General features: G+C 41.0%; 2 protein-coding genes across 4 annotated transcripts; both read right to left on the reverse strand.

Moving 5' to 3' along the window:
- Positions 1 to 203: 203 nt before the first annotated feature.
- rskrb (ribosomal protein S6 kinase related b) lies at positions 204 to 12124 on the reverse strand. 2 transcript variants are annotated; one of them, XM_056440412.1, is made up of 13 exons: positions 11853 to 12124; positions 8325 to 8615; positions 8120 to 8203; positions 7761 to 7829; positions 7111 to 7180; positions 6175 to 6282; positions 5583 to 5623; positions 4700 to 4727; positions 4331 to 4420; positions 3358 to 3446; positions 2946 to 3056; positions 2024 to 2137; positions 204 to 1930 (listed from the first exon to the last, which is right to left on the reverse strand). In XM_056440412.1, the coding sequence occupies exons 1-13, from the start codon at positions 11880 to 11882 to the stop codon at positions 1694 to 1696; spliced, it is 1362 nt and encodes a 453-aa protein (XP_056296387.1). In that variant the 5' UTR covers positions 11883 to 12124; the 3' UTR covers positions 204 to 1693. The 2 variants fall into 2 exon arrangements, with proteins under 2 accessions (XP_056296387.1, XP_056296396.1); XM_056440421.1 differs by lacking the exon at positions 11853 to 12124 and adding an exon at positions 9240 to 9348.
- A 503-nt stretch (positions 12125 to 12627) lies between these two features.
- On the reverse strand, positions 12628 to 19741 carry cct8 (chaperonin containing TCP1, subunit 8 (theta)). Of its 2 annotated transcripts, XM_056440393.1 has the most exons (16): positions 19587 to 19741; positions 18599 to 18689; positions 17589 to 17668; positions 17345 to 17494; positions 17026 to 17206; positions 16738 to 16799; positions 16518 to 16655; positions 16239 to 16417; positions 15982 to 16048; positions 15804 to 15891; positions 15572 to 15687; positions 15260 to 15331; positions 14953 to 15117; positions 14601 to 14720; positions 13804 to 13944; positions 12628 to 12921 (listed from the first exon to the last, which is right to left on the reverse strand). In XM_056440393.1, exons 1-15 carry the CDS (start codon positions 19644 to 19646, stop codon positions 13837 to 13839), a joined length of 1677 nt encoding a protein of 558 aa, XP_056296368.1. In that variant the 5' UTR covers positions 19647 to 19741; the 3' UTR covers positions 12628 to 12921; positions 13804 to 13836. The 2 variants fall into 2 exon arrangements, with proteins under 2 accessions (XP_056296368.1, XP_056296376.1); XM_056440401.1 differs by lacking the exon at positions 13804 to 13944 and having other exon boundaries at positions 19587 to 19739.
- Positions 19742 to 20403: the final 662 nt, after the last annotated feature.

Genomic DNA, 20403 nt, shown 5'->3' on the forward strand with positions numbered 1-20403 from the left:
AAAGCTTTAAATAAATGTGGAGAAGTAAAAAGTACAATACTATCTTGAAGTATACATCATAAATGAGTAAAGTATAGCACACTTCAGTACTACAAACCTGTACTAAATGTCTTTTCTAAACCAAACATGCAATATTTCTGCAGAAACAATGTGGTGTAGAGCAAAGGGGAAGCGGCGACTCACACGGACAAACATCCAGCGGGTCGCTGTTTAGTAAGAGTTTAATATTCCATCTGTGCTACATGGTAATTACAAAAATACAATGTACCGTAAAACATCAAATAGCATCCATACAATTTATAAATAAGATTTTTTATAAATAAGCATGTTTTGGTGACGGTAAGAAAGCTCGCTCGAGATCATGCATGTGAGGCATTCTGGGTACACATCAGGGGATACTTTATAAAATCATAATATAATCTGATAATCGGGTAAGTGCATGACAGTGTGATTACTTTATGCCTTACACAATATAAAAAGTCCTTGTATCTGACTAAATGTTACCGAGAGGTAAACAATGCTGTTCTCAGCTCGTCTCTGTCCAGCCGGAGGCCGTCTTGGAGTCAAAATCAAGGCTTATCTGGGAGAACTGGAACTGAGACGCAGGTGATAAATGATTAAGACTAAAGCCGAGGTTGAAGGCGTTCATATCTTTGACGTTGTGACGCTCGCATGACTTTACAGGAGGAGAGACGATCCTGCTGCTACAGAATTTGAGGCAGTGAAGGTCAAGTTAGGGAGACGTTAAAGGTACAGTCTATAGTTTCAGAGTTTCTTTCATCTACTTCTGCCAAAAGTTTTATCGTCATGCGACAATAAAATCAAAGCAGATGTTCAGAAATACTCTCATTTCGCTGAAGAGCTTTGAATGGATTTCTACTTCACGACAAAAAAACTTGAAGTAAAAAGAACAAATGATCTGTGCATTGTCTTCAACCAGCGTGACTTTTCCATGTGAGGTGAATTTGATAGCAATGTATTAACGGGGTCAGCCATGACCAGTCACTTTAAAGTGAAAGCAGGTGGACAACGAGAGTGCAAACGTTCCAGTAGGCTTGAAGATGTGCTCATTGGAGAAAGGCAAACATGTACAACAATTTAAACATTAAAATTTGAGTTCAGCACGTCACAAATAACATAAAACGTCCGTTCTAAACTAAATGTCAAATAAATAATAATCTGCTATTTTGGCTTTTTCCTAAAATATACACTACCGTTCAAAAGTTTGGGGTCACCCAGACAATTTCGTGTCTTGCATGACCATCACCAGCATAACTGTTTTCAGCTGTGCTAGAATAATTGCACAAGGGTTTTCTAATCATCCATTAGTCTTCTAAGGCGATTAGCAAACACAATGTACCATTAGAACACTGGAGTGATAGTTGATGGAAATGGGCCTCTATACACCTATGGAGATATTTCATTAGAAACCAGACGTTTCCACCTAGAATAGTCATTTACCACATTAACAATGTATAGTGTGTATTTTTGATTAATTTAATGTTATCTTGATTGAAAAAACTGTGCTTTTCTTTGAAAAATAAAGACATTTCTAAGTGACCCCAAACTTTTGAACGGTAGTGTACACATTTTTACAAAGTGCCCCACACCTGTGTGTACGGGTGAATAAGTGTGTATGAATACAAATATGTAGGACATTAGTTTAGAGTGCGTTGGAAACCAGTGAAGTCCATCACACAAACACTTCTCTCCGTAAGTCTTGTTCCTGAGCAGCTTTCGGTGGCAGTGCGGGGCCGGGGAACGGTGCGGCCGTGTGTGTTTGTGCGTCGGCGTCCAGCTGCGTGTCCGGTGTGGACGGAGGGCTGAGGAACGAGTCGTAGTCGAAACCTTTGAGAGGCTGCAGGGACAACGCAAGGCCTCGGCGAGCTTTGGCCGCGCGGTCCGGTCGCTCTCTCAGCTCCAGAATCACCTGAACGACAAGAATAACAACAACGTTGCTCCTCCGAAAATTCACAATTTGACCAACAACCAAACTGTCGACATTCAGGCATTCATCCGTTACCCCCACAGGCTGGCGCTGCAGTAGGGCGAGGTCAAAGGTCGTTCCGTGGAAGAACGTTTGGCGTTTGAAACGGTCGAGGCTCCTCAGGCGGCGGGTCGGAGTTTTGCACAAAAGCTGGACGGAGAAACGAAGGTCGCGATATGATTTTACAACTATAGCCAAACTTAAAACACTGGTGCACGTAATCAAATAGTGAGAAGTGCAGATTTGAATGTGTTGCCGCTGTCGTGGCCATTTGTCCTTCGAAATCAAACAAAACTATAAATCAAATTGCCACTACATAAAGTAAGAAACCATCGGCCACCCTGGTGCATTCTGGTCCTGTGCCTACACACCTCTACATAGAAACACAGGTGCCCAGTGTTACCCAATCAGTGAACCTAAAACTAAATGTATTAAACTAAACTACAACTATCATAAGAAACAACTAACATATCAAAATATAACCTAAACTAGAATGGGCACTCAGTAGAGCGCATACCTTCGCATATCACAAGATTGGGCATTGAATTATGAACATTTTGGCATTAGTTGCATGCCAATTGTATAAAAAATTGACCGTGCTATGGTAAAAAGAAGATTTTGACCTTTCCATGACCTTGACCTTGACATTTGACCCGATCGATCCCAAAATCTAATCAAATGGTCGCCGGATAATAACCAATCATCCCACCAAATTTCATGCGATTCGGTTTAAAACTTTTGTTGTTATGCGAGTAACACGCATAACAAATAAATAAATAAATACACGGCGATCAAAACATAACCTTCCGCATTTTCAATGAGAAGGTAATAAGCAATGAATTAATCAATATTGCTTTCCAATAAAACTAAATGCAAATGTCAAAATAAATAGCTCTAACAGTCGCTATACGATGACACTTGATGACGCGCTACTATGATGACACGCGTGTTTAATTACCTCCGTTATTAACAGAGCCAGTGGGGAGCTCAGGTTGAGGGGCATTTCATACGGAAAACACCTCACTCTCCTCAGCATGCTGCAGTGGTCCGGCTCTGGGGGCATGGGGAACTGAGAAGAGGTGGATGGGTACGTTAAGAGAAATAAGCTCAGGGTGTTTCAATTCACCAAAAAGTCAGATTTAGATTTTTACATGACAAAACACCAAGGCTTCTAATGACAAATTTAAAGAAAACATAAATCCCTTTTGAGTCCTTTAAACTGAATGTAAAATGACCTCATGAAAAAAAGCATCTAGTATATTCTACACAACTTTCTTTTACGGCAAAAACAACATCAGCGCTGTCACTGAATGAAGGATTGTGAGTAATATCTGCTCATCACGCCGAGCCTACCGGCAACAAGATCTCACCTTCCCAGTCACCAATGAGAAGAGCAGGATACCCAGCGACCACCAATCAGCTGCATGGTTGTAGGGTCCCCCGCTGAGCACCTCTGGGGCTGCGAAGCAGACAGAGCACGTTCACAGCACTGCATGTCGGATATTTGTATACATGAAGATATTTATTTCCCAGTAAAACAGATACAAATAATGCAGAATTCAATTCAATTCAATTCAGTTTATTTGTATAGCCCAATTTCACAAATTACAAATTTGTCTCGGAGTGCTTTACAATCTGTACACATAGACATCCCCCCCAAAAAACCTCACATCGACCAAAAAAACTCCAAATAACCCCTTCAGGGGAAAAAGAAAGAAACCTGAGGAGAGAGAGGAGGAGAGGGATCTCCTAGGATGGACAGATGCAAATGTAGTAAATGGTACAAGGACAGATTTTAAAAAAATATACAATCAATGAATATGACAGAGTGTATGAATAGTTCATAGTAGGCATATTCGAGACTGGACGATCCATCAGGCAGATGGGCGGGGCGGAGGGGAGGAGGGGGAGCGGAGCAGTGACAGGACAGTGGAGCAGGAATCACAGCATCATCGACGACCAGAGATCAGATAGAGTGAATGCTGATATCATATCCCTCATAGGGTGGTCGAGACCCCAAAGGAAAAGGACTCGAAGGAGAAAGCAGAGAGAGAGCAAGTGTAACGGAGATGAAGATTGAGATGAAATTCAGAAAAAAGAGAGGAGAAGCACTCAGTGCATCCTAAAAGGCCACCCTGCAGCAGCTAGCATATAGCTATATCAAGGGGCAAACCTGGCTGGACCATTCACAACCTAAATCAAAAGTCAGTCAAAGGTCTTCAGTCTCAGTCTAACGAGAAGACTGTGTACTGTGTCTGACTGAAATTGAAAATGGGAAGCTGGTTCCATAAATACAGAAAACTGTTATTTTGTCCTCTGCAGATGTGGTGGAATATTTCTCACCCATATACTGGATGGTTCCACAGATGGTAAAAGCTCTTCCTCCTCTCTCCAGTCGACGGGACAAACCAAAGTCAGCTAAGCGCAGGTGTCCTGGAACATACCAAATTCTCCACATCGTTACGTGCACGTGACATGAGCTTCTCCCGACTGATGCAGTGACAACTGGTATGAAATATATAAATAGGAAATGTAATTGGGGGCCAAGGCTTTGCTCACTCAGTGCTAACAGATGTTTGCATGAATGTGCATTGAGAGACAGATGTGCAGTCAGGTGAATGTGCATTGAGAGACAGATGTGCAGTCAGAAGTTCCTCTGGAAGCTTCGACTCCCCACCAGAGCGATGCTGCTCTCTACTGGTTTGGACTCACCGTTGTCTGTAAGCAGGATATTCTCCATCTACAAAAACAGAGCCAAAATGAATAAATTAGACACTCATTCATATTAACAAATGTACAAATTGAACTACGATAAGAAAAAATATTTTCGTACCAGAATTTCCAGAGCATTATATAGATTTTTCTCATTATTAAGTTGAAAGTTCATTCATATTTTTACGCACAATGTTGGCGTGTTTTAATCATGCACCAAAAGAAAAGCCATGTAATGTAATTTGTAGAAAATAGAAAAAATATATTGCAAATAGCTACAGGAAAAACACTTCATATATTGTATTTTAACTGAATTAATACATTTTAATGTAATTCTACTTCAAAAATATATAAATGTACAAAAGGAAAACTTTAAATCCAAGTATAAAGTATTCAGTCTCTAAAGTTTATTACTGGGAACCAGACAATTTATTGTTTGAGAGCAAAACTAGACTTTTTTAAACAATGATGATGCACAAGGACTGCTGAGTTGGCTTGTTTACACAATGACACATTTCATAGGGCCGTTACTCAGAGGAATGGGACACGCGGAAAAACAAAATTTGATCAGGATAAAATGTAGTCCTGTTTCCTGATATCTATATAGACTTATGGAGAAGTGTATTTATACTGCTAGGATTGAGGTGTTGCCTCCATGTTAATGGATGATATCTTGTTAGTGGTTTCTTGAATTCTCATGTTGGTCAAATGTTTGACACAACGGAAATAAAAACAAATTTTTTTTACTCAGTAACTAAAGGCAGATAATATCCAAACTCTTTGTTAGAAAGAAATGCATGTGTCTGCATTTTATAGACCATTAAACAGAATAAATTGTTTTGTGAAGTTGGTCCAAAGCTTGTGAATGTCCTCCTTCTCTTACCTTCACATCTCTGTGAATGATCCCAAAGTCGTGCAGAAAACCTGCACACACAAAAAAACAGCAAAGAGGAAGAAAAATATAAAAAACACAACTAAAATGTTTTAAATCCTTCTGATATATCTCAAACCTACGGCACTGCTTTGTTTCTATGGGAGATGCTTGGAGAGCTCCTCTAATATTAATGAGTCTTCTTTTTATAATTACTTAGAATTGAATAATGCTAGCTCGGGAAACCTTCCTGTAGTCACCTCTGATCTAATTAGGATATTTGAGGGTAAAAGAGAGGTGCTTCATGTGTATGTATTTTATTTTTTATATTTAATTTTCCAAATATTTTCACAATGCAAGAGAACATGCAGAGCATACTACATTAAAAATTAAACAGAAAATAACAAAGCAAGTTAGGAAAATATATATTTTTTAAATGCACAAGTTCAAAATTAAAAGTAAATAGATAATTCTCCCCACGCAAAGAGAAAAAAATTATATATATATATTTTTTAAATTAGCAAAAAGGTTGGTGCATAGGATGATGCAGAAATACCGCAATGACACAGTGCGTTCATGTGCATGTATTGTAGCGTATGCTCACCAAGCGCACATCCCAACTCTGCTGCAAACACTCGCACCGTGTCCTCTGGGAACTGACCAATCATCTGCCAGTAGGTGTACAGGTCTCCTGTGCTGCAGTAGTCGCACACTGGGGTCGGAGAGAGACAGCATTAAAAACATGTTTCTGTCCTGAAATGTGTGTGTGTGTGTGAGGAGTTGTGAAGGTCAGCGGGAAGTGGAACACACACTCGTGAAAGAACGTAAGGAAAGAGGAGAATAATCTGGAAGTGAGGACAGAGTGAAACTATATTTCTCTACAAACCAAAAACAAGAGATTTACAGTCTGCCAAGCACACAGTCTTAGAAAACAAAGGCAAAAAGGTAGGTTGAGGTAAAAAAAAAGGTGCAACGCTGTGTGTGTGTGTGTGTGTGTGGATTAATGGATTATCCCTTTCTTCTTGTAATACATGAAAATGGCTTTAAATCGTCTATGCCCCGCATGTACATGCGAGGCTCGATGATTCAGGGATGATTCAGTGTTTAAGAGCCGGCTCTCCTCTCTGTTGACGGGTTTTTCCTGAGCTGCAGCAGCGTCCACGAAACATCCGTTCCTCGGGCTAACTTTGCTCTCTTTTTCACGGGAGGGGGGGGGGGGTAGCAGACAAACTGGGTCACACTCGGTGGTTGAGTTTTTTTTTAAAAGGGTGAATGCTGTGGAGGAGAGGGAAAAGGGGACACAGCGGTGCAGTGGTGGGTAGGGGGAGTGTACGGGTCTCAAACTGGGCAAGACAACCAGAGTAAAAAATACTTTTTTGGGAATCTCTTTTTCTTTTGGTCATCTTGTTCTTGGCGTCGGAGGATTGTGAGGAGTTTCTGGACTACAAGTGTTGAGGTGAAACCAAAGGTGAGGGGTGGGGGGGGGGGGTTGGGTAGTGGATCTGGGTTGGATCGGGTCACTGGTCTCTGGCTGACTCACTAATGTAGAGGTGGCGCTGAGTCTGCCAGCAGTCCTGGAGGTCGTGGACAAATGGGTGGCGGACCTGACGCTGCGGGCAAAAGTCCAAGATCGACCTGAAAAAAATCTCAATTCTGGAGAGCGCTCTCTACCGCCATCCTCACCGGGTCTGACCAATTTTCTGAGGTTTTACTTAACTTACAACTTACGATGCCGTTGGTGAAATTCAAAGACGCAAAATTGACATGTTTGAAAATGAAAATGGTTAAAATGAGACATCACAGATGCAGCATTTGAGATTTTAAATATCTAAAAAAGTGTATCAATTACAGTGTGTCCCACAACACATCAGATGAGGACTGAATACCATCACAGCATAAGCTTGATTATTGGATATGTATAATAACATTACCTGTATCTAATTCTATACATTTAACATGTGAGTTAGATCTTAATTCTGCAAGAGAAAAGGAAGGATAACCTTCACGTAATCCTCTCCGGATACAGGAAGGTCCTGATTTATATCCATTTATACGGCCTCCTCTGATAGGTTGAGTATAAACCTAACTGTTTATCCTTTTGCCAGCTTAGAGAGACCAATTTAGTTTTCATTCAGGACTATTTCCTAAACAAAAGCAGAGATTAATGTGTAAACTGTTCCCAAAACAAACCTGGACAATAACTTCTTCTTTGGACTGCTCCAACACCCCGAGACGTAGAATCTCTGATTTAGGTATAACCTGTGGGACGTCAAAAATACTGAGATGAAATAAGACCACGCAAATGCACAAAAATATACATTTTATTATTACATCTTACTGTGACAATGGCAGTGATTTGTATATTAAAAGCCTTGATGGCTACAGTTAAAAAGACACTTTTATTCAATTTTACAGGTTCAATAGAAGTATTATGTCAAACCCAATCTATCTCATACTGTCCATCTCACTATTTTCAATTTGCTGTTCATTTGTGGCTTTAATCAATCAAAAAATGCATTTTAAACTTGAGATTCAAGCAGAAGACTCACTTTGACCGCATATGTTTTCTGCTTGGTCTTGTCCTTCACTTTCAGAATGGGTCCAAAGGAACCTTTGGCGATGTAACTTAACACCTGGTGGAGTGAAACACAGTGACAGGCAGAGAGAGAGAGATACCATCGCACAGACAGTCATTATCCAATCAGAATCAAGCCGTACACATGACGTGTGTCTGTGTTGGTAAATGAGTTCGACCTGAAAGTGTTCGTGCCCAGGCACCGTTTTGTGGGGGAATTCGGGCAGGAACATGGTGATGAACCCCGGCAGGCTCCACTCGGCTCTCATCTTGCCCGGGCCGACTCCCGCCAGCCTCAGCACGTGCTCCGGGATGTCGGGCGCTTTGCCGTGGAGCATTCGATGCTGGCCCAGGCGCAGGGCGGGTGGCGCCAGGCGACATAGGCCTGCTGGGATAGACAGGCCCATGCTAGAGAGGAAGCCACGCCACCCAGACGAGAAGTCCTCATCTTCATGCCCTTCATTTGACCTCTGGAGGGGAGACAAGGGGACGAGTGATGCACAGAAGAGTATCACGGCACAGATTAGGAAATAAATGGTGCTGCCGGTGCAACATTATGGATCATGTCTGTGAAAATGCTTTCTGGGAATTTTCTACAAAGATCTTCAGGGCCTCGCTCGGATTATTCAGCATTTTTAGCCAACATTCCCAGAACTATCCACTTGTGTTTTATGCCATCAACACTTATTATTAAGGCAGATGTGCACTGCAAAAAAAACCTTTCTTAATTAACTTGACTTTTTCACAATTTAGAATCTCATGAGCCAACAGTGCTGGTCTAAGCTGTGCAGGACAAAAAGGAAGGCCTTTTAACAATATATTTATCTTCAGTTTAACCGGGGGAGGTAAGCATTTCTTCATATAGGCTACACGCACTGGGGGAGCTGCTCAGTGCACACACACACACACATCTTCTGCTATTGGAATACAGTCCGTCTCCATCTCTGTAGCTATTGGACATATCAATCACGGATTTTCTTTGCTATTCAGAAATGCCAATCTCTGCATATATAGGAAGTTAGATTGAGCATTTTATTTCACTTTGTGTCCTTGTGCAAACCCACTACAACGCACAGGTGGAGATGGACGCTCACATTTAAGATTGACCAAGAAAGAGAAAATAATGCTTGTTCTATATCCAATCTGCAGTCAGCCGGTGTGCGGTATTAACTGGTTTTTGAATTAACTGGTTTTGGTACGCGTGCATGAGGCAGAAGCTAGGTAGGGTGTGGCTCGAGTTGCTCTCAGGACCCGTCTCGACTAACTAGAAAATTCACATCATTAACCTCTCTTCTCTCTGTTTTGATGTTTTGCTGGAATTTTTTAAAGACTAAATACGGATACGGAGGAGGATGTGATAAAATGATATGAGTTTGTGACTGTGTAGCGAGGAGCGAGAGACGACGCGGAAACAGGATAAAGTGCTGACTTGTGACTCAGCTGATCAATACTCAATATACTTCACAAAATGCTCTTGTTGTCAGTCTGTTGTCAGTCTGATATTTATTATATGACGTGTTATCGAGAGTCCAGTCGATGTGTGCAGACCACAGTGTACTATGAAGTGTGTAGCCTGTGTAGCATTGTTTACACCCACCGCACCCCTGTCAGCCTGTGATAAACTCAGATTAAATTGTGATACAACACTGTGCTCTGTACACTCTTATGTCTCTTATATTTTATATCATAGACTACGGGATCGATCTATACTCTACCCTCAAATATACTCTGTGCCTGTCTCAGCTCACCAGTGACTGTTAAAAATTGACCTGTTATTACGTGTGCATAACACACAACAATGAATAACTACACACATACAAGAGTGCTTTTAGACATTAGAGCGATGGAGCTCTCCTCGATTTCGTTTTCGTTTAACGTTCACGGCACGAGATCATACCACATGACCCCACTATATATAAAACAATAAAAAAAAAAAAAAAAAGAAAAAAAATACAATAAAAAAAAAAAAAAAATGGATAAACTTGTTCTCGTCCTGCCTTGTTTCTTCTGTTGTTGTTTTGTGTTTTTTTGTTTCTGAACTACCACCCTTTGTACGATTTTATTTTTACAATAACTTTACATTACAATGTAAAAAAATAATAACAATACAAAAAAAGTAATATTAGGATTAATATAGTATTATTCATATTATATAATATAATATATTAATATCTTCTTATCATACCCCCTTTTCAGTTGCACTACAACAGCCCATTTGCAACAAACAACGGGATGCATGGTTAGGTGCCGCTTTAATTGATTATCAATTTTAGTATTATCAGTATTAGTCTATTATTAATTAATCTAAAACTCTGTTGATCGTAAACGTATAGGATTAACTCTCATATGAATATGGCTATAGCTGCCTGGTAGTGTGTGTGATTGATCGCGTTGATCGCGATGCGTATCGCTTATCCATTTTTTTTTTTTATTTTCTTTAGTCAACATTAAATTTATCGATATGAGTCAAGTGATATATGTGTCGTGAAGGTGGAAAACGTTTCGAAAATAAGGCTGAAATCCTAAACGAGTGCTGTATCACAATGCTCCCGTCATGTGTCTAAAGACACGCTGACAGCGTGTGTTATTCTGTATGTGTTTAATCTGGATCACCTTAAACTGCACTGTAGTAAGAGTCTGGTTGGAGAGTATAGTTACGAGGATAGTATAAGTATACATGAGTCGAGAATATACAACATAAAGAATCACAGACGCATCGAGTCGAGTCACGACACCAGTCAATCAAGTCAGTTTACTGACAGCCCGCTGTTCGCTGGTTGTAAGCAGCAACAGAAACAACAGCTAACACTGGTTGAACACTGTATGATAACCTGTATCGTATAACATAAAAGACAACACGTATTAACATATTTAACATTTATACACATAACAAGTATATCAAACATTTGGCAAGAGCAGTCACACCATGCTTGTCTGAACATCGTGTCGTCAGCTCTCCTACTAGCCTCCGAACAGGTATCACATTTTACAGCAAAGTCATCCAAGCATCTATAAAACACATCATTTATCAATCAGTTTTTTACAAATTAGTCGATGTTGTGTTAGTAACAATTTTAAGTTAGGAGGAAGAAATCGACAGACCCAACAAGTTTTCAAGTCCTGCCAGGCAACTCCTGAGACACACCAGCCACTCTAAATAAATTCACCAACACCTACCAGCCGGTCACACACAACCTTCTCCTCTCCCCCCGGGCTGTACCCCGGATGTGTGTAATCAACCACGCAGGAAGTTATTTTTAGAACCAAATGAAAATGGCACATCTATAGTCACTTGAGAAGAATGAACTGCAATCAATGTGACATCCACATGACGTCGAAGCAGAGGCAGAGCAACGGCAGGGTTTAATTTGGACGTTGTTTTTAAGGCGTTCGATGGCAAATTGATTTCGCCATTACCGGAAGCGTGACGATGTTTTCTTCAAAGTAAAAGCATAAATATGAAAAAAAAGTGCTACTTATGAAGAGAACAGAAACGATTTTCACAGCACTATAAACTACACATGTATTAACTACGCAATTTGAATACAATGTAATCCCATATATTGCTTTAAAAAAAACCGTTTATCCGGGATTGTCACCGTCGTTGCTAGCCCGGGAACCAAATAATCGCCATGGAAACGGAACCCCCCCTCCCCCTCCCCCTCCGTGCGTCACGCCGTCGCAACCAGGAATTTGACTCCACTCACCTTCCTGTTTTTACTCCCGTCGGCCCCCATCAGTGTGACGGGGACAGCAGCACCGTCAGCCCCGTGCGGCGGCTGCTCCTCATCCAGCCACTCACATTGAGCTGTACGCGCCTTCCCCGCAACCCGTCAACAGTTTGTGTACAACACAGATTAATTTAGAGGTCAAGAGGACGCTGACTCGTGCGTTTTCTCAACAATCTGCAGGTGAGCAGGCTACCCGGTGCAGAAATGTGAAAGATATGGCGAGATAAAAACAAGTTAATCCCGAGTATGGGGACCGTAAACACAAACCCGCCCACATTTTAGCTGTCCAATGAGACCGCGACCTGGTGTCCAGCCCCCTCCCCCTGCTCGGTTAAACCAGAGCTGCAGACATCCTCTATCTATACATTCTCATAACCATTATCAAGGCAAAGCTCAAAGCAAGTTTTGTGTTTGCGAGAACATGATGCATGCATGAATAAAACGATGAATGCATTCTGTAGTCCAAGGTGTTTAATCAACAGCCACATCCAATGCTTCAGATCACTTGTTCTAAGATTAACCCGAGCATGCATATTCTTGTGCTCTCAACACGTTACGAGAAAAGAAACCCACAAGGGCAACATTAAGGTACATTTATGTTTTTAGCTCAAGCTGCAAGGGAAGATGATCTTACAGGATGGAGTCAAGTGAGGTTGGAAATGTTCACAACTGGGCCACACACACACAATCCTCTTGATTTAACGACTCAAATAAGACTTAATGAAGTAAAAACCAAATCCAAACAAAGACATGTCATCCCAAGTGCCTTTTATTTGGGACAAAGAACAAATAAAGCAAACAGTGCCATCAACATTTGACTTTCACATTTCTTAATGAATGTGTGGTCATTTCTACAAAATAAACCAAACTGTTGAGCTTTAAATAAACAAGTAGAAAAGGTTTCGTCAATCCATGTGAGAGCGGTCGGGGTGAAAGCAACAGCAGCAGCAGCTGGAAGGCCTCGGCTTCAGTCATCCTCCTCATCAAAGTCCTTCTTGCCTTCCTGGGGAGTTTTGGGTCCCCCTGCTGGTTTAGCCATGATGATCTGCAGGGAGAAGAGGCGGCGGTCAGTCGGTGCTTTACGCTTTATGGAAACCAAGAGCACGGAGGTCCACGCGGCAGGCTGGAGACCGACGCAGGCAGGTTAAACTTTTACAGATCGATAAGCAGACCTGTTGGACCGTAGTAGGCGAGGGAAAAATTCTTAAATAAATGTTGAAAATCTTTGCTTCAAGTCATGTTCATATCATGACGTTGGGCAATATTTTCCAAATCACAGGGCTGATTTAAATCTCTAAAGATACCAAAGTGGGCCAGCTATGATTATGAACTATTCGTAAACACATATGGGCATCTGTATGCTGCAAGAGAAAATGTGCCGCAATGGAAAAATGCAATCGATGCTTTAAAAGACAAGAGAAAAATATCAACCCACCATCCGGTTAAATACTGGGAATAATCTCAGCCCTTCAGGCAGTTAACGATCATTTAATCTGATTTATACTTCTCTTCAAGGTGGTGTAAATAAATCACTGTTCTGGTAGTTGAGGACGTGGAATGATATCTGGAGACGCCAGAGTTTCTGATAAAGTAGAACGGCTTCACAGCGTGACAGAAAACAAAGCCGCATATCTACATGTTCCCTTTACATCAAATTGTATTACATGCAACATTTAAAAATTCTGCACCAGCCGGAGGACGTCCACTGCAATAAATAAGAGTCCATGCATCATGCCATCAAACCATACTGTATCCGCTTTGTGCACGTTTACACGAGTGATTTAGTTCGCCGTCAGTGACACACTTGGTATTATTGAAAAACACTCGAGAGGCGTCTGTTAGTAGTGACAGGCAAAAGAGCTTCAGTGTCCTGTGAGCACATCTGTGTGAGTAAAAAAAAAAACCACACACGCATTCCAGGACCTACTGACGGAGGAGGGAGTGCGTGTGCACACGCCCTCTAATGATGAGTGTCAAAATTATCAGGCGCCTCATCCCACTCGTCCTTGTCCCAGTTGCCGCTCTGCTTGGGAGTTTTGGGTCCCCCTGCAGCTTTAGCCATGATGATCTGCATCGCACACGTATACACACACCAACGTCAACTACCGGGAGGCTATTGATTCACTAAGGCCTTCCCAATAACACTTGACCTGCCGAATTTCAGAACATCATTTGTTTTTTTTATCAAAACTGAATAGGATCAATGTTTGTAACAAGTCATTTCCTTTATGTGCATCTAAACCTGCTGAGGAAAAAGTTAAACACCAAGTCTTTCATTAAAATACACATACATATTGCATCCAGTTTATGCGTTTTTCCATTATAATGAACAAGTAGGGGCTGTAGTTTTTTTAATTAATACCCCATACACTGCCATAATGCTCAATTATACAAATACAGTAGATGTGTCATACAGAGCGCCTGAAAAAAAGCATTATTAACTTTTGTTTGTGGCATGCTTCCTAAATTTTTTTATAAACAGTATTACTATTTAGCCTTTTCAAAAAATTGAAATACATTTTGTTCATTAGGAATGAATGGACGGGAATCGAAGTTGGAAAATGTTGAGACTGCCCTGTGGTGGTTTTGGTCTTTTAATATAAATTGTTTTCAGTAAGAATTAAAAAACAATTGTGCTATTGTCCTTTAAACATTATATGTGCATGATTTGGAAGTTGCTTTTAATCATCTGCGTTGCGAGTATCGGCGAGTTTTTCTACACACCTGGTCGACTCTCAACACTGTGACGGCGGCGTTGGTCGCCAATTTGATGCCCCAGTATTTGACGAGGTACGGCTCCAGAATGCCACCTTCAAGCATGTCCTTCAAAGCGGGGCCTTCTCCCTAAAAACACCACAGCAACAATACCAGTGATCAGAACCAAACACAAACATCTAGTTACATTTATACAAACATAAATGTCTCTGCATACAGGAAAACAGAAGTTGGATGAACTTATGCGATAGTAGCCACACGCTAAATGTGCATGATTATGATTTATAACCGGCCACATTGTTGAATGTTAAATCAACCAACAGACCTCACTATGATTAAAATGCATCTTCTCCCGTCTCACCTCAATGTCGAAGCCGATGTTTTTGTTTCCCTCGTGATGCGCAGCGTACATCTTGGAGATGAGCTCGCTCCCCTTCACACCAGAGTTCTCAGCCAGGGCTCGTGGTAGAGCCTCGAAGGCTTCGGCGAACTTCTTAATGGCATATTGATCGAGGCCCGGGCAGGACTACAGAGAGCGGAGGGATGGGGAGAAATAAGGTCATGTTTCTGCAATACATCAGTCCGAGATGCAGTGAAGACAAAAAGGGCAAACCCCGGAGGAAAGCCGTTTGTCTGAACCTGGTGTTCATGAACTCAAATCTGCATACCTCTCCATACAGGGTGATCTGTTTGGCCAGTTCAATCTCAGTGGCTCCGGCTCCAGGTACCAGTCGCTTGTCCTAGAGACAGGGAGGAACACACAGCTGTTGTTCAGACCGAGCAGTAAATGAAAGAAACTAAAGGGAAGCTGAAACACTAACGGCATCATAAATATTCACTTAGACTGTTGAGATTAGTTGATACTTATAAAAAATGATAAACGCAATGTGTGTGTTGAAATGGCAATAACTTAAAATAATTGACAGACTCTTTAATGTATATATCTCTTATTATAAAAACCCTACAGTGATTTCACTTACCCGGACCAGAACCTTGAAGGTGTTGACTCCATCGTCGACGGCCCTCTCGATGTCGTCCATCAGGTTGTTAGTGGAGCCTCTGATCAGCACCGTTGAGATGACACCGTCGTCCTTCTCTGTTTTTAACAAATCGAGACCAAACGATATGTTGAGCCCACGGTTCAAATGAAGCAAATAGCAGGTGTAAAATTAAACATTTAAAAAGCGAGCCCGGGGCAAAAGAATGACTCACCGTGTTTAAAGACCACCACCTGAGTGTCGCCCACCTCCTCGATGTACACATTGTCACAGTGACCCATCTCGTCTGGAGTTGGGGCCGTCTAAGAAACAACAAAAACATTATATAGGACACAATGTTAATTTTATTATGGCCGATATACCTGATCTGAAGAAAACATGACGACACTCACCATCCTGGGCAGTGCGATGGCTCCCAGAGTCTTGCACAACCTCCTGAGGTCCCACTTGGAGTTAAGCCTGAAGGGGGAAGGAGGCAGATTGAGGACATTGTGATAAAAAGGTATACACGACCACAAAGACCATGCAATAAATCTACACGGGCATCTCTCTCGACATTTATTTTGAGGACATTTTCATGAAAACTTTAATAGGAAAAACTGTTGGTAGGTCTCCACTAATTTGAATCCTCAGGTCATGTGGGTCTTACCTGACCACCATGAGCTGGTACTTGTTGGCGTAGTGCAGCGCCATGTCGGCCACTTTCCCCCCAGTGACCACCACGGTGGCGCCAGAGTCCTTGATGGCCTTCACCTGAGCCTCCATCATATCCTCCTCTCCCTTACTGAAGTCCATAAGCTCCTTTGCAGTTTTTATCAGCACTGTGCCCTAGGAGAAAAATAAGGTTGTTAGCACCTTAAACCAGAAGAATAGGCTTTTTTTAGTAGGAAAAGTACCCACGTTACTTCAAACTTTAAGTATTCACTACCTTGGTCTCCGTCATCATGCAGTCAAAGGGACAGGAGAAGATGGCGATCTTGGCATCTTTTACTGATGTGACGTCTCCCTCGGCTTCCTTCTTAAAAACCATGCCGTAGAGCACGGAGGACGCCGTCAGTCCACTACCCTGAAAACGCCAGACATTAAATTGGATGCAAACTACGCATACAAACACGGACCGAATATATTCAATGGATACTGCTGCTTACCAAAATCTTGCATACTCTGACGTTATCAACATTGAAATTTCCAGACTCTGGGAAGATGGACACTGTAGAATAAACAAGTAGAGAAGAAAGTTAGAGAAAGACCAAATAAATATTACCATCTAGTTAATCCTCTTTAATAGCCAACAGCTAGTGTTTAGGTGGTACATTAAGAGGTACATTGTCACGCGGATAAGAGGGCACTTTAACTATCGCACATGTATTGAGAGTGTGCTGTTGGTACCACCTTCGGTTGCCTTCTAGTCTAGGTAGTCTGGATTGTCGACTCACCACAGGCCTGTGCGATGAGGTGGCCGAGGAAGTCTTCGTTGCCGTACTGTTTGCTCATGACGGCAGTACGAATGAGAGAGGTCACCTCCTTAATGTCACGTAGGTTCTCTGCTGAGGAACACACGCAGTCCGACAGGATGTCCAGAGACTTTTTACACGCCTTCTCGTAGCCTTCAATCACCTGGAAACAAAGACAAAAGGGGATATTGAGCAAATGCAGAAATGAATTCCGTCGGTATGTTTTGCAGATTACTGTGTGAATATGTCACGAGACTCAAGTCGATATATTGATGTGAATTCAGTGTCTACATGTGTTCACCTCTGACACTGACAGCCCCATTCGAAGAAGCTCTTCAGCCAGCTCCAACAGAGCTCCAGCAAACACCAGGACAAAGTTTGTACCATCTCCAACCTCCTGCTCTTGCATGTGGGATGCCATTACAATCATTTTGGCGGCAGGATGCTGCACCTGTAACACAAATGTAATGGAAACTGTTTAATTTCCTCATTTATAAATCAATCCCATATGCAGCATGTTACATAAGAATGTGTGGTTTCCACACCTCAAGCTCTCTGAGAATCGTTGCGGCGTCATTGGTGACGAAGAGCTTCTCCAAGTGGTTGATGACCATTTTGTTCATACCTGAAAAGCAACACGGTCATAGTTAGACATCAATGATTGTTGTCTTAATATACATATATATTTTATTTTGTATTTTATATTTTACTTTGGATACTTTGCAGTCATTGTATTATATTTGTATATATATATATATATAGATGTTTCATTTTATATACAGGACTGTCTCAGAAAATTAGAATATTGTGATAAAGTTCTTTATTTTCTGTAATGCAATTAAAAAAACAAAAATGTCATGCATTCTGGATTCATTACAAATCAACTGAAATATTGCAAGCCTTTTATTCTTTTAATATTGCTGATTATGGCTTACAGCTTAAGAAAACTCAAATATCCTATCTCTAAATATTAGAATATCATGAAAAAGTATACTAGTAGGGTATTAAACAAATCACTTGAATCGTCTAATTAACTCGAAACACCTGGAAACACATTTTCAAATGTTTGATTTTGTTTTGCTGTTATAAATCTTTTTTTTTACTTGGTCTGAGGAAATATTCAAATTTTATGAGATAGGATTTTAGAGTTTTCTTAAGCTGTAAGCCATAATCGGCAATATTAAAAGAATAAAAGGCTTGCAATATTTCAGTTGATTTGTAATTAATCCAGAATGCATGACATTTGTTTTTTTAATTGCATTACAGAAAATAAAGAACTTTATCACAATATTCTAATTTTCTGAGACAGTCCTGTATATATATAAACTTCATTTTGTATTTTACTTGTATACATCTATATCTTTTATCCCTGTTTTTTATATTTTATATTTATATTTTATTCTCGTGTGTTTAGTTTATTGGTGCTGCTACTGTGACGACAAATTTCCCCTTGGGGATTAATAAAGTATATATCTATCTATCTTATACATTGTATTATGTAAAAACTCAAAATATTTAACAAAAACACATCTTACTAATCGAGTAGATAACTTACCATTTGGCCCATAGGCGGTGCGTGTGGTCTGAGAAAGCTCCTTACAGGCTTTGATGTTACGATAAACGGCCTCTTCAAGCCCTGAAAAGTGCTGCACGAGAGAAACACAGGAAAAAAGTCAGACTTTTGTACATAATGGAGTTTCGTCTCATCTCTTATACTGTAGAAATGATTATCCATATTGGATATCCCGGACCACCCGCCATCACTTGCTGCAGGGACCGCTGCCACAAGGACAGATACAGGCCACTGCTCTAACACTAATATTTAAAATTAAATATAAATATAAAATTAATATAAATCACTTAACTATAACACCATTACACTGTCTCGCTACATCTGTGCACTATTGTTCTGTTAATTCATTTAATATTAATTTGTTGTGTATGCATTGTGCATCTTTATATTTAATATTGCTTTAATTTGATGTATGAATGCCTTTGTGGCGACCAAATGGCTCCTTGCGGTATTCTCAGTGTTCATGTTAAACAAATGTTTGTTGGCCTTCTAAATAATAACTGATTTAAAAGGAGATTTTAATTAATATATCAGCATTATCCAGGGGGCATATGCAAATTAGACCAAAAGCATGAGTCGGTGCAAGATGAGCTCAAGCTAGCCCACAGCATGAAGCATCTTTGAGCAGCCTGACTCAGGAACTACCAGAGCCTCAGCTCTGTCAATTAGCTCGGTCAACGCTAACTGGGTGTGACGACTGTTCAACAGTCGGTTATTATCACTGACGGTACAACACTACAGACGCATGTTTAAGTGCGAGAGAGAGAGAGAGCGCGAGAGAGAGAGAGAAAAGTGAAGCTACGCAGGCGTTTGTCCACCCGAGCGGCCTCTGGCTTTCTTCTAGAAGTTTCCCCACATGACTGCGAGTGAGCGTGCTAACTCGGCGGCTAACGCTAGCTAGCTAGCATGCTAGGTAACAACCGAACCCTCCGCGTCACCGAACTACCCCGACGGTCCGATTTGCCCTCACCTTGGCGCCGTCCTTCAACATTTGGGCAAAGCCCGGAGCTTTGGGAACGTGAAGAGCCATTTTCGGATGTATAGCAGCCCCGGTGTCTCGGAGAAGGTAGTCGCGGCGTGGGTTCAGCGCGGTGTACAAAGCCGGAGAGACAGGGGAGGAGCGCTTTCAGCGAGGTGTGGGATTAAAGACGGGAAGCAACGAGGGACAAACTGAGCGATTCTCGTTTCACGTGCTATGACTGCGACGCACCACTAGAGGGCAGTGTTGTCCGTGTGACTCATCATCATCTATGTACTTTTAGAACTAAAACTAACATGTATTAATAAAACAAAGTATTAATGATACTTTTGATGCTTTGACAACATTGTTTATAACACTTTCATGCCAATGAAGCCACATTGAATTTAATACATTCAAATAATGGCAATAAAAAGCCTTTTAGGCTAATTGTTAAACAGTGCTTGGTAAAATATACTTAGTTATACAATATAATATAAAGTATTATAAGTATTAAAACAAACGTATTCTCTTACATTAGACATGAAGTTGTTGTTTAGATAAAAAATATGTTGAGCCAAGATATCTAGATTCAATAATTCCACCATCACATAATTTCATCCAATTACTAAATCCTTACTAAAAAGAATGAGTCATCCGTCATGCTGCAATGACATTAAAAGTTTCTTTCTGTTAAAGATCTTCAGCTAATTTACATTCGACCACCGAATGTGATGTGCAGAGGATCGAACTGCTGTAAATAATAAACTAGAAGCAGAGCATCGGAGTTGTGTGCCTCCGTCAACAAGTCAGGTTGCATTTTGCATAT

Source organism: Pseudoliparis swirei, chromosome 3, assembly GCF_029220125.1.
Source record: "Pseudoliparis swirei isolate HS2019 ecotype Mariana Trench chromosome 3, NWPU_hadal_v1, whole genome shotgun sequence".
Taxonomy (NCBI): Eukaryota; Metazoa; Chordata; class Actinopteri; order Perciformes; family Liparidae; genus Pseudoliparis; species Pseudoliparis swirei.